This window comes from Corythoichthys intestinalis, chromosome 11, assembly GCF_030265065.1.
Source record: "Corythoichthys intestinalis isolate RoL2023-P3 chromosome 11, ASM3026506v1, whole genome shotgun sequence".
Classification (NCBI taxonomy): domain Eukaryota; kingdom Metazoa; phylum Chordata; class Actinopteri; order Syngnathiformes; family Syngnathidae; genus Corythoichthys; species Corythoichthys intestinalis.
The window spans coordinates 49,313,183-49,328,098 of NC_080405.1; the positions used below are offsets into that span (position 1 = coordinate 49,313,183).

Here is a 14,916-nt window from a genome sequence, read left to right on the forward strand (position 1 = left end):
ATATTCATTACACTTTTTTCAAAAAACGTGGTATCGATACAGTATCAGCCCAGGACAACACCACACAGCCAGGACTCGGAAATGGTATTGGGAGAGAAATATGGTAACAGTGCAACACTAATTGTTATACATTGCACCACTGGTTTGATTGGTTCCGTTACATTGTACATTGAAGTTACTGGTCAGTGTACATGTAAGTCAATCAATATTCCCACTATCACTAAATGCTCTCTTCTATCACAGTCTTCATTCAAGTTACTGGCCAATCAACACATCAAACATTACACGATTTGTTAGTTTTGCTAGGCTTTACTCAATCATTGGTAGGCTGACACATTGGTAGGACACATGGATGTGATTGGGCGTGCTTGGGTGGGTGGTCCCGGTGCCGGGACTGGCGGTCGGGCGGCGTAGGGTCGGTCGCCAACGGGCTTACACTCACAGGGGATTCACATGATTACTGGGTTCTAGATCACAGAGCTGATTTGGTAAACTCTACCCACCCCAATCACTTAGCTTATAGACTTCCCCACCCCCCAACCCTTCTTTCTCTGGTCAACAGGCCCCCTACATGGTGTCAGCCGGAAATACATCTAGCTGACGATAGCACCAACATATTAATAATTAGTGTAGGCGTTCAATGTACTTCTTGTTGTTGTTTGTGTTTCCTTTCTTTTTTTTCTTCTGTTCCCCCATAACCCCTTCCTGTCGCTGCTTTGTCATAATAAACGTGATATGTTGAATGATCACAATGGGAGTAACTCTCAATGTGATACATTAAAACTGTTCAGACCAACGGACCCTTAGACTTCCATTCTCCGTGTCAAACAGCTGAACAGGTTTAAAAATACTGTAAATAAAAAAAATAAATAAATAAAGGTAGCCCAACACATAATTTACCTCTATTTACTGCATTGGACAAGGTGTCAAGAGTCAAGAATCTGCATTGGACAAGGTGATGATGCTGGAACTTTTGGTTTGGGGCTGTTCCAGCGAGATTTACAAAGATGACTGCCTTTTTATCCGAGTTTGAACTACATGATAAAATGTCTGAGTGAGTGCTCGTCCGAGACTGGTGATTCCATACTTTTTGCTAGGGGTTGTACATCTCAGATTTTTCTTTGATGGAGTGATTGGAACAGATACTTCATTGTCATAAGAAGCATTCTTTATGCTTCTCTAAAGACCCTTTCAGACTTGTTGTACATGTGAAAGTGACTGGATTTATCCCGGGTTGGCATCTCTGTGCTCTCTGTGTGGGGAGCTATATAGCTATATTATATGCACATATATATATATATATATATATATATATATATACACACACACATTCATTCATTCATTTTCCATGCCGCTTTATATATACACATATATGTATGTAGGTAGCTATAGATAGCTGCAGCTATTGATTATTTAGTAGTTAAGCAGCTATCGATTATTTTAGTAGTTAATTAATCGATGAACAAGTTCTAATGTTCGAGTAAATGGATGAGGAACATAAACAATTAAAATACCTGCGATGAGCTTCAAACGGTATGAAAAATAAATGAGTTTCAGTTACGAATGCATTAGAAAAATTAGCTGAAACAAAAATTTAGCTTATGTTGGTCTTAACAGGGAGCAGCTAGATTCAGGCATATGAAATGAGTTATGTCATATTCACTGTTTCTAATAGAGGGCAGTGTATCCAACCAAATCAATAACACTAAATGCAAACACTTTCAAAACAAACCGATTAAAACACCACTTTGATTTAAATGCATACTCAAAGCAGAAAAATTTAATTCAAATCTTTTTTTTTCATTGAATTTCTTGAGGTAATCGATTAATTGTTGCAGCACTATTTAATAAACCCTTGAACGCATCCCTCTGTTGTTGTTTGCTTTGAAGTACAACCTTGTTTCTGCAGTTGCGGACATTAACATCGGCAACAAAATAAACCACACATTTCCAAAGATGGATGATGGACTCCGTTCCTCGGCTCTACGATCCAGTAGCAATTTAATTTTGTTATATTTTCAGTTAATTTTGCCATTTCTAGTTTGCTATGTTGATAATTGTGATGTTTGTTTACCGCTTTTCGTCTTACTGCGAAGAAAAAGGAAATGACGATCGGCCCGCCATGATGTTTACGTCATCAGCCTTCGTGCTGTGACCCGGGAATCAAGCGTGTGCTTTCACACATGCCTCATCTCGAGAAAGACCCGGACATAATACTAAAGGAGTTATGCTCCTGCGTTGCGTTGACGATAAAGTGACTACAGCATCAATGAGCATTCGATAGTTCTGCATAGGCCTGAACGATATATCGTTTAAACATTGCCATCGCGATGTGCGCATGTGCAATAGTCCCATCGCAAGGACGTGCGATAGTTTTTTAATTTCATTTTTTTTAATCCACAAACGTTCGTTTTGAGGAAGGAGAGGGGAAAAAAAGCGCAGCTTCTCTTTCTCTCCAGCAAGTCATCGGCTCCTCCCCCTCCCCCTGCAACAGCGGAGTGGAGGGAGGAGGGGCCGAACAGCAGAGCGGAGGGAGGAGGGCCCGTTCTCAAAGTGAAAGCAAGCAATCAACACGTTGGAGGAGCAAGGAAGACTGTATCCAAAAGGAGTTTTGGAAGTATTTTGGCAAGAACAAGACTATAAGGGACAAAAAACAGCCCTGTCGACAGTGCCTCGCCATGGTTGCCTCAACAAGAAGTAATCTGTCAAACATGTGGGACCATTTAAAACGCAGGTATCTATGCATTCCTGCTACGAGCTCCCCATCAGAGGCTTTTTAGCACAGGTGGGAACATTGTTACGTGCCAACGTTATTGTCTCAAGCCTGCTATAGTGGATAAACTAATAGTCTTGGCCAAAAACCTATGAGACCCAGTTGAGAATTGCTGAGCAAGGAAGGTGGACGATATGCAGACAAATACATAACACAGCTGAAGGAATGTCTTTTCTTTTTATTCCTGTGACAGCTATTAGGAAGGCAGGAAATTTGGGAGTTAAAATGGTTCTGTTATTCATCACAGTTATTTGCAGTTATTCAGTTCAATTATTTACAAGTTCAATTGAGTTTGTTTCTTTTATATTTAAATTTATTGTAAACCGTATTTTTCAAATAACTATATATAGTACAGCAGCACATAAAGTTTTGATACTTAATATTTTTGTTGAAATATTTTTACAACTTTGTTGCCGTTTTGCAGTTTTATATTGTTATATTTTGTGTAAACAACTCAGGGGACTAATGCACTTGCACTTTTATTAGTCAGATTTAATATTTAAGTTCAAATATGTTGACAACTTTGTTGTTTAACTGAGGTTTTTATGTATTGTTATAGTTTGTGAACTCTTTTGTCATATTTAATATTTTTGTTCAAATATGTTGACAACTTTGTTGTTTTACTGAGTTTTTTATTTATTGTTATAGTTTGTGAACAACTCTTTTATTTGTCATATTTAATATTTTTGTTCAAATATGTTAACAACTTTGTTGTTATTTTACAGAAGTTTTTATTTGTTATATTTTGTCAAAAACTAAGGGGACTAATGCACCTGCTCTTTTATTTATCATTTAATGTATTTGCTGCTGTTGAAGTGTAAAATATTGTATTCAATAAATGATCTATTTTGTGCAGACATGACTTCCTGGATACCTTCATACAGAAATCTTCATCATTCACAAATTAAACGGTATTATATGAATACACTGTGGTCACGGTGTGTTATGTAAAGTATTTCCAAACAGCTATTCAAGTCATTTAGTGAAAATATCTTTAAAAAAGATAGATCTTTTTTTTTTTTAATATCGCAATATAATATCGCAATATATTGCAAACCTAAAAAAAATCGCGACAATAGTTTTTTCCAATATCGTTCAGGCCTAGTTCTGCAGTGAGGGAACGCGTTGCTCCGTAATTCACCGCCAAGCCACTAGAGGGGTGTGGCGTTGTGTTTGTGCGGGTTTGGGGCACGCTTGTCGAATTGTTCTCGTTTAACGGAGAAAAAATAGACAATGCAGGGTGGAACGCTTGAATGTGGCTCTTTAGCTCATCAACATTGAAAAAATGTTGATCATACAAATGTTGAGGCGCAGCTGACGCAGAAGATGGTTTCGAGGCGGTCTGTCCGACTTTTGATGCCGCACAGAGAGTTATAGCCTCGGGTGGAAACCAGCAAGCTGTGGCGGCTAGCTTCAAACTGGCATCGAGCACTGTGTCCAGCGTTTTGTCCAAGGTCTGCAAAGCCCTCCAGCCCGAGTTGTTTGCCGTGTCCTACAACCAGCCAGTAGGAAGCCATAGCAGATTTCTGGCGGCTAAGAAACTTCACAAACTGCGCTGGAAGCCTTGATTTTAACGTTATCGTAAAAGCACCGAGGCACTCTCAATCTGTGATGATGTATCGAGTGTGAACTGTCTGTTGTTGAAAATTAAACGTTAAATGTGTCGATGTGATGCGAAGTTACAAAATTCCGAAGGTCCACGTCAGGCTACGGCGGAGGGTCGTAAATTGGGTCTTCCTTGACGGCGCAGGTCTGACGGGAAAGCATAACTCGGCCTTAAGATGCGACCCGTTCAATATCCGCGTAATGTCCGTGTCAGTCAACCTGGGAAATTGCTTTCACTCACAAGGGCTACCCGTTTAAATCCAGGATTTTTACATTGTTCATGTATGTCTGAAAGGGGCTTATAATTGTCTTTTATGACTTTAGTATGGATCAACTGGGTAAAGCTGGTTCTTGGGCTTAGCTAGATACTTCGATTGGACAATGACTCTAAACTAGGGGTGTCAAACGGTTAAAATTTTTAATCGAGTTAATTACAGCTTAAAAATTAATTAATCACAATTAATCGCAATTCAAACCATCTATAAAATATGCCATATTTTTCCGTTAAATTATTGTTGGAATGGAAAGAAAAGAAACAAGATGGATATATACATTCAACATACGGTACATAAGTACTGTATTTGTTTATTATAACAATAAATCAACAAGATGGCATTACCATTATTAACATTCTGTTAAAGCGATCCATGGATAGAAAGATAGTTTTTAAAAGATAAATGTTAGTACAAGTTATAGAAATTTTATATCAAAACCCCTCATGTTTTCGTTTTAGTAAAATTTGTAAAAATTTCAATCAAAAAATAAACTAGTAGCCCGCCATTGTTGATGTCAATAATTACTTACACAATGCTCATGGGTGCTGAAGCCTATAAAATCAGTCGCACCCAAGCGCCAGCAGAGGGCGGCAAAACTCCGAAAAACACAAAAGTACACCTTTCACTGTGCTCTCATTTTAATCTGTCTGAGCGGGGCATTTGTGCGTTGCGTCAAATACTTTAACGGGATTAATTTTAAAAATTAATTACCGCTCGTTAACGCGATAATTTTGACAGCCTTACTCTAAACACAAATCAAAAGTGGTAATGGAATAGACAAATTATGCTGGAATTAAGGTTTTGGAATGCCCTTCCCAAAGTTCTAACTTAAACCCCATTTAGAACATGTGGAAAATGCTGAAGAACCAAGTCCATGGCATGAAGCAAAAATAAATAAATAAAATAACTGAACTGCACGAAGACTGTCAAGATGAGTGAAGACTCTTACTTGAAGCTTGGTGTATGTAGCAGATCTGGGGGTCTTTTTTAGTGGCAAGGGAGCATCTGTTCTAATCATTCTATCAGGGAAAAATAAAAATTTGTTGAAATGACTGGGAACTCTCGAAAGCCATGATATTGTTCTATTCAAGTGTATGTAAACCTTTGCCTGCAACTGTATGGGCATTCTACTCTTGACTTGCGTGTGACCTGAAATTATTCTTTAAGACGTAAACTGCTGTTGCTTAAGGACGGCTGCTCTACCATGATGAGGACTAGGAAGAAAAACCCAAATGATTATGTGGTTGTATGATATTGCAATAAGTGGGAAAACAGGAGCAAAACGCAGCTGCCATCTGCTTGTTGTTGTTCTTTCCATGTACTCAAAACATCTTCAGATATATCCTCACATGCGCATGCTGCAACATCCACTTTAATGTTAAATTCTGACATGCAGAGGTGGGGGAGCTATGAGGCTTCATTAGCATATCACACGTGCGGCGTCTATCTGTTGATCACAGGCATTACAACACACAAGTGTGATGCTTCGTTTGCAGACGGATAACGGGATGAAAGTGGCCCGGTGCTGGCAGGAGTGTAGCGCCGAGCGAGCGCGTTTGTCTCGCCAGCCGCTTTGACTCACTTCACAAACTTCCTGTTGTGGATGGTTTGACAGATTGGGTGCGGCAATGTGCAATCCAACCCACCACCACCAATAACAACAACAACTGAATCCCCCTTTCACCACCATTCTTTCATGACTGCATCAAAGTTTGCCAAGAAAGTAAAGAAGTCCATCTCCAGTGTTTGCCTTGACGTGCTACTTCCGCAATTGCAAGAGACGAAAGACACTTTGTGCAATCTCGGAGACATGAGCTGACGATTATTCCTGCGGATACCTCATTAGGGATACCCTTAAACCCTAGCAAAGGGAACTGTAAGGCAACCTAATGTATATTAGAACATCTTCCAATAATATGGTGGATTTCTGAAGTACCTGGACACCCACAACAAGATAAACGCTAACAGAAAGCATCCCATTGGACATATGCTAGACTTTCCTATGCGTACTATGGAAGGAAGTGTAATTAGGAGTAGGGTTGTTCTGATCATGTTTTTTTGCTCCCGATTCCATCCCGATCGTTTTAGTTTGAGTATCTGCCGATCCCGATATTTCCCGATCAGACTGCTTTTTTTTTGCTCCCGATTCAATTCCAATCACTTCCAATAATTTTTTCCCGATCATATAAATTTTGGCAATGCATTAAGAAAAAAAAAATGAATAAAACTTGGACGAATATATACATTCAACATACAGTGCATAAGTACTGTATTTGTTTATTATGACAATAAATCCTCAAGATGGCATTTACATTATTAACATTATTAACATTCTTTCTCTGAGAGGGATCCACGGATAGAAAGACTTGTAATTCTTAAAGGATAAATGTGACTTTGTATATTGTGACTAAATATTGCCATTTAGTGTATTTGTTGAGCTTTCAGTAAATGATACTGTAGCCATTTAACTGTTCTGCCCAAATGCATGATGGGAAGTGCAACCATGACTGTGCGTAGTGGTACCAATTAATATATCTTCTCTGCGTTGGGAAATAACATAGGGTGTTAAGAAAAAGATCAATTACTACCTATCTTCCCCACATTGCTTCCCACCATATTTCTAATCATAGGGAGAGGGATTGTAAGGCTCTAGCCAATTAAAAAAAGGCTCCAAAGGCTGCCAAAATTCACTCTACTCATTTTACGCTGCCTTTTAGCTCTATATATAGGTAAAACGGCGCCATTAAAGATTGAACGCAACAATGCGTGAGTGGGTGGTGCAGCGCATGCGGTAATTGCGATAAATATTTTAACGTGATTTTTTTAATTTTTTTTTTTAATTATTGCCGTTAACGGTATAAATTTGATAACCCTACCTTAAGCCTAAACTAAAGACTCTGGGTGAGTGTAACATATTATGTCTGTAACGTTAAATACAATTAGAAAACGATGTAATTACAACATATGTACATATTAAAAAAGGCATGTCCGATATTTTTTTGCCGATTCCGATATTTTGAAAATGACGTGATCGGGACATCTCTAATTAGGAGTGAAATTTTTCATTTTTCCCATCACTGGTCAGTATACAGATCACCTCCAATTGATGCACAGCTTTCATAATATCATCTGACCAAATAATAATAAAAATAATATTTTATTTCTAGAGCACTTTACAAGACATGCAAAGACGCTTTACAAGAAAGATGGGAAGACAATAGCTCAACAGGAATAACAAACCAATCATAAAGTTAGATTAAAAGAAGGCTAAGAATAAATAAAATGTTTAAGAGGTCGGATAAAACATAGATAAGGATTGTGGTGGGTAAAAAAGTGTAACCAGGTGTGTTTTGAGTCTGGATTTGAAAAGTGAGAGGGTAGGTATATTGCGAAGTTCGGCAACCCGCCCGGTGGCGAGCAAGTTAGAGCTCGTCGTTACCCTGCTGAGGGCAGAGGGCTCATTTGCGGGGAAGCAGCTGGACAATGACCGCCGGACAAACCGGCCGATGTAGGAGGAGCGTGTAGCTTCCACATGGTCAACACGAATATGGCGTAAAATAATGCTTGACTAGACGTCGAAGACGAAAACAGCGAGATAGTCATACCAGAACGGCTGCAGTTGTTGTGCAGCTAACATGGCAGAATGTGTCTGAGGAGAGCTTTTCTACATGTCCATCCATGATCAAACATAAGTAAATAGTCCTTTATTTATACAATTGTAAAAACATAACTATCTGCTGTGTCTACCGAGCTCCTGATTCAAATGTCCAGCTTACTGAGTATATGGAAAAGATACTGTTTAAAACAAATAATAAGCATGTCTTTTGTTGTGGAGACATTAATCTTGGGATAAAATATGTACAACATGTTCTTTGATTTTACACCTTAGGAATTTACACTTTAAAAAGACTAATAAGAAAAGCATTTTGAGTCGCTACTCATACCAGCTGTGATAAAACAATCACTTTTGCCACACACATAGCCACAACAAAATGTTCCCACAGCAAATAGATGCTAAAATGTCAGGGACATGACAAAGCCATAACCTTGTACTCCCTGAAATTCAGACCACTAATCTTGTGCAAGAGACTGTTGTGTCAACAACCGCAATCGAGCTGCTTGACTGGACGCTGAGTTATTGTAAACCAGATTGCTGATTGTGTTATTGTACAGTTTGTGGCCATGTGATGTAACTGTACCATGTCTGATTGTGGGTCATTAGCTGTATGGGGGGACAGGAAACTGATTAGCATATGCTTCCTCCCGTCTGCCTTTGTCTTCTCCGGTTCCTTCCTTCGGGCAAATCATATCACATTTTGTAATTGTCAATGATACAGATGATGATGACAATAAATATTTAATTCATTCATTCAAAAAAAAAGTATGTAGTGTTTACTTTGTAATCGCTGTATTCACTGCCATTTTAACACAAAGTTGGAATTTCTGATCGGGTGGAAAATTTGACAGAACACCGGGCACATGAAGAGGGCAATAAGCCGGGTATAGTGCTCTCCCGGCAGGGGGATGTGCGACAAGCTGCCGGTCGTCGGCCGAGGGGACAAGGAGCATGTCAGCCACAAAATGCAAGCCACCTCCGTATTAAAACGTGTGCCATGATCCCAGTATTTAACATAATACAAAACACGACGTTTACTCACTTCCTCGTAAGTCCAATGGTCCCACAGTTGTCCAAACTTGTTTTGGCCGATCTCGGGGTGAACGGGAACTTTCTGAAACCCAAAAGGCTCCCACGCCTCTCCCTGGTGCAGCCACAACAGCCTGCAGCCGTTTGGCTGGCGTGATGCGAAAAATAAACCAATTAATCCGCAAAATCAGCTGAATCCGCAGTCCATCTGCATGCTATAAAGCATTGTGAAGTGAGATGCTGACCCGGGTGACGTCACATTTGCATTCGTCCTAAACCCAAGACTGGAGCTGGAAGTAACTCATTTTCATGGCGCGGGATTCAAAAATTAAATATATAAAACAATCGCTTCCACACACATCCAAGCGGTCAATTTCATTCAGGAGCATAAAACACCACGTGAAATAAACATGCTTTTTGGTGTCATACGCACTTTAAAGGTAATTACAAGGATCTTGTAATTGATTCTTAGTTTTACTGCTAGCCAGTGAAGTTGAGGGAGAATGGGGGCGATGTAGTGTGTGGTGGGGGTCCGAGTGATGAGGCATGCTGCTGAGTTTTGGAGGAGCTGAAGTTTCTGGAGGAATTTATTTGGGAGACCAAAGAGCATTGAGTTCCAGTAATCGAGCCGGGAAGTGACTAGACTAAAGACAAGAGTGGAAGTGATACGGCGGGTGAGAGAAGGGAAGAGGCGAGAAATATTGCGAAGGTGGAAGCAGCCAATCTGGTGATTTCGTTGATATGGGAGCGGAAGGAGAGCGTGCTGTTGATGATGAAACCCAGACTCTTAACCTGAGTGGTGGGAGAGATCGGTACATTGTTGATGGTAATAGAGAAGTTACAGTATTGTCATTAGAGAGCGTGGTGTTGTTGCCTACAAGGAGGACTTCTGATTTTGAGCTATTGAGAAGCAGGAAGTTGGAGGACACCAAGAGTTAATGTCTTCTAAACAGTGGGTGAGGGAGGATGGTGAAAGGGAAGAGGTTGGTTTTGAGGAAATGTAGAGCTGGGTGTCATCCGCGTAGCAGATGTCATTTGAGAACATGTGATTATTTCAGATTAATCAAAAAGTACTTGTCTGGTTCAAAAAGTTTTAATTACCCACCCCTGCTTTCAACATATTAGATGGAAAAGGCAAATGAAAAGGGTACATGTTTTGGTTTGGGGCTCATTTGGACAAAGAATGACTGATTGAAACCAAAATGTCTATTGTTGTGAACTAGTTTTGACCGAGAGAGCCCAAAAATATTTTAAAATAATGATTCCACGAGACCCATACTGTGTGTCTATTTACTGTATATAATGTTCTATTGCCAACTTGTTCGAGTCTGTTTAATGAGCAGTTTTTTTCGTGAGCGCATTTGAATGCATCATATGGGAGCAAGGGCACACTCTGCTTTTTTGAGCAGTCGCCAACATGTGATTGAAATAAATATTTAGAAAACTACAATGAAAGCCTGACAGCCTTACTTGGGGGGTTACAGTCGTCACCACTTGGAAAATTACAAATACAAACACTGGGGGTGGGGGGGGGGGGCGTGTGCATAACAGTGGCCGGGTGTAGCTAGCCTCTCAGGGCAGTAGTTTTGTGAGTCTCGCTCTACTGGAAGAGGTGACAATTTTGACAGGTGAAAAAGTAATGAAAGTGAAACTGACTTGGGTTACCATGCAGTTCACTTTTGTGGTTTAATTTTCCCCTACGCATTTTTTATATACTCCAGTTCACTCGGCATTGAGTTGGAAGGGGTCTGCCCCGCTGCTGGAAGAGTGGAGACTTAGGGCACTTACACATTAGACCAAGAGGACCAAGGTCCGGTTGGAGAGCTACCTCGCAATAACACTTGTAAATGACTCGTTGAAAGGTTCAGTATACACTGCGCCAACTGTCCTTTCTGAGTCGCATCATGTGGACAAAAGGCACACTCATTCATTGGACACATTTAGAGGAGGAAGAGAGTGGAGGGAGCGTGGTCTGACGCGTCATGTAATGTAGCATAAGCGCACCCTAGTCCTGCTTGCATTCAAAAGCGTAGCAGGGTGCGCTTAAAGTGGACCGAGACCCACGATTTTTGAGCGGACCAGAGTTCGTTTGTTTGATCCGAACTACAGTTCGGAGGCACGTTCACATTTACATAAGGAAGCGGACTGTCTGAGAAAAAGAACTATGGTCCGTTGAAAACTGACCAAACAGTGCTAGTGTGAAAGCACCCTTAACGTGCGAGACAGCCATCTCCGTGCAATCTACGACGGGAAGACCACCAATGGGCACTGAATTGAAGCATAATATTGCTATGTACTTTTGAAGGTCCAATAAAAATGTGTGATTGCACTATCAGCTCATCAGAGCTCATTCATGTTTAAAAAGCCGGCCATTTCCACATTTGAAATTACAGGTCAGTGGAAAGCCAAACGTGGCTTGCGAACATAGGTTCCGAACCCTTGGTCTAAAGCTTTGTGTTCCTAATCATAGATACTCAACTAGCACTTATATATTCTCCACAGGCATTCTGTACAAGGGAACCGGCGAGAACCAGTTCATCTCGCTGCAGCCACCAGTCATTTCCACCATCATGGGCAACGGCCGCCGCCGGAGCATCTCGTGCCCGAGTTGTAATGGCCAGGCACTGGGCAACAAGCTGCTGGCACCTGTGGCCTTAGCGTGGGGCATCGATGGCAGCCTCTATGTGGGTGACTTCAACTACATCCGACGCATCTACCCATCGGGCAATGTCACCAGCATCATGGAACTCAGGTAAGGCGATAATTAGATTAGATTCCCGAACGATAGCCATACTAAGATTCAACCTAGGTGTGGGAGCCTCTAGGTACCACCAGATACGACAAGATTGCAAAACAAGGCTCACGAAAACGATTATCTTAGATTATGGCAAGACAACAATTATTGACACAAGGGTCAGGAAATCAATGTACGATTCTTTTATGATACAACCCTTAAAGAGTAAACAAGCTGTCAGGGAAGTTCACTTTTGAACCCCCAGACAAGTATCAATCAATAGCTCAAATGAGAGAAAAGAATCAGACCCAGCCAAGGATTGCCTGCTTGGATGACTTCAGATCTGGTGACTGTGTAGGCAATTTGAGTACAGTGAACTCATTGTCATGTTCAAGAAACCAGTCTGAGATGATTCCAGCTTTATGACATAGCGCATTATCCTGCTGAAAGTAGCCATCAGAAGTTGGGTACATTGTGCTCATAAAGGGATGGACATGGTCAGCAGCAATACTCAGGTAGGCTGTGGCGTTCCAACGATGCTCAATTGGTACCAAGGGGCCCAAAGACTGCCAAGAAAATATTCCCCACACCATTACACCACCACCACCAGCCTGAACCGTTAGGCAGGATGGATCCATGCTTTCATGTTGTTGACGCTAAATTTTGACCCTACCATCCGAATGTCGCTGCACAAATCAAGACTCATCAGACCAGGCAACGTTTTTCCAATCTTCTATTGTCCAATTTCGATGAACTTGTACAAATTGTAGCTTCAGTTTACTGTTCTTAGCTGAAAGGAGTGGCACCCGGCGTGGTCTTCTGCTGCTGTCGCCCATCTGTCTCAAAGTACGACGTACTGTGCGTTCAGCGATGCTCTTCTGCCTACCTTGGTTGTAACGGGTGGTTATTTGAGTCACTGTTGCCTTTCTATCAGCTCGAACCAGTCTGGCCATTCTCCTCTGACCTCTGGCATCATCAACAAGGCATTTCCGCCCACAGAACTGCCGCTCACTGGATAATTTTTCTTTTTCGGACCATTCCCTGTAAACCCTAGAGATGGTTGTGCGTGAAAATCCCAGTAGATCAGCAGTTTCTAAAATACTCAGACCAGCCCTTCTGGCACCAACAACCATGCCACGTTCAAAGTCACTCAAATCATCTTTCTTCCCCATACTGATGCTCGGTTTGAACTGCAGGAGATTGTCCTAAACCATGTCTACATGCTTAAATGCACTAAGTTGCCGCCATGTGATTGGCTGATTAGAAATTAAGTGTTATCGAGCAGTTGGACAGGTGTACCTAATAAAGTGGCCGGTGAGTGTATATCAAGGGTACAAACAATGTGATCCAGCCAGGAGCTGTGACCACGCAAGAGTACAGTGAGACAAAGTGAGCCGAGTTCCTATATACTATTGAAAGGGCGTTACCTAAGGATGCTTACTGTGAAACAGAAGTGAAACTTATTACAGCCCAACCTGGGGATTTTCCACAGAAAAACATCCTGAGTTTTGACCTTGGAAACTAGCTCTGGCTGGTACAAGAGGGAGTCAAATCAGATAAGGCAGTCCACAGATACCCTTTGTATAATGTTCAAAGGAATACATGGAGCACATGAACATGGATACAGTCTCACATGAAAGCATAAAAAATGCATATAGTTTCACAGCAGTTAATGATTGTGGGTTTATAAGCATGAATAAAATATTCTCTCACACTATCCCATTCATTTAAACTGAGAGGACTGGTTTTGAATGCTTATATTTGAATCCCATTGATGGTGGTGGATGCCTTTCAAATTTGACTGACATCTGTTTCTAGATGAGGAAAAAAATCATAACAAAATAAACACACAAAAGAACGTAATAGGATCCACTAGCTGATTTTTTTTAGCTAGCCAATGAATGAGAAGAATATATACATTGATTTTAAAAAGTACATTTAGGCCCAGTGTCAAACAGGAAAGCCCACCGACACAAATTGTTTTCCTCTCTGTCCTTATAATTAGGAAGGACATCCTGTCTTGACCACATAATTGCTAGCTAGCTGACCTCGCGCCAACTTGGCTCAGCTCACATCGGGGACAGTTGGCTGCTCTCAAATAGGCAAGATGATGATTGTGTTCATCGCGGGCCCTTGTTCGTTTTTATGTAAAAATAGCGATATTTAAAATTGTGTGGTTACCTTAAAGAAGGCAAGTAAGGAAGTTCCCCCGGTGTGCATTTCACAAAGTACCTTTCAGGAAATAATGTGCATATAAATAGGAAATGGGGTGCTTTTCAGGCCTTTTATAACAGTTTCTCAATTGGATTCCATCTCGGAGGAGCTGTTTTACAACAGCCTGGGAGGAGTGAATGAGGTGTTGTGTTGCTGGAGTTACAGTAATTGCAACAGCGGTTCAGATTTAACACACAACAAGTGACTTTGCTGTGACTTTCGCTATCAAACGTGCTTAACAAAAACATTTCTCTGTGGCAACTTCCTAGTCGTTATAGAGCAGGAACCTGATCCGTGCAATCTTTTTTTTTTTTTCTTCTTTTTTTCTTTCAATAAAATTGAAGAGTATTGCACACTATGCGGAATTTGCATTCGCCAACTTCTTAACTACCTAAGGGAGAAATTAAGGCACACTTGATTTGCGACCTAGACAGGCAGCATGAGAAATCTTGGACTTAAAAAAGAATTGGCTACGGGTCATTTTTAACCAAAAATGTGTCTAAAGATTTTCAAACGTATATAATTAAATGTGAATTTTTCTCGACTTTTCCTTTCAACCGTACTACGACTGTGGCAAATGTCAATTTCGACAAAGTTTTCATGGAGCAGGGACAGGCCTCATTATTCTGTTCATCAGTTTTTGAGTGTGACAAATGGCCATTCTTAATCG

The 14,916-nt window shown here is 40.8% G+C and overlaps 1 protein-coding gene and 1 long non-coding RNA gene across 4 annotated transcripts in view; one reads left to right on the top strand and one right to left on the bottom strand.

Moving 5' to 3' along the window:
- The window catches only part of si:dkey-237h12.3 (teneurin-3), a 649,923-nt gene that overhangs the window by 571,450 nt on the left and 63,557 nt on the right, over nucleotides 1–14,916 (top strand). For both annotated transcript variants that reach the window (XM_057849309.1, XM_057849310.1), the window contains one exon: nucleotides 11,801–12,050. In XM_057849309.1, the coding sequence (XP_057705292.1) occupies nucleotides 11,801–12,050 (250 nt within the window). The remainder of the gene's footprint in view (nucleotides 1–11,800; nucleotides 12,051–14,916) is intronic.
- The window catches only part of LOC130923564 (uncharacterized), a 98,697-nt gene that overhangs the window by 53,362 nt on the left and 30,419 nt on the right, over nucleotides 1–14,916 (bottom strand). The window lies entirely within an intron of this gene.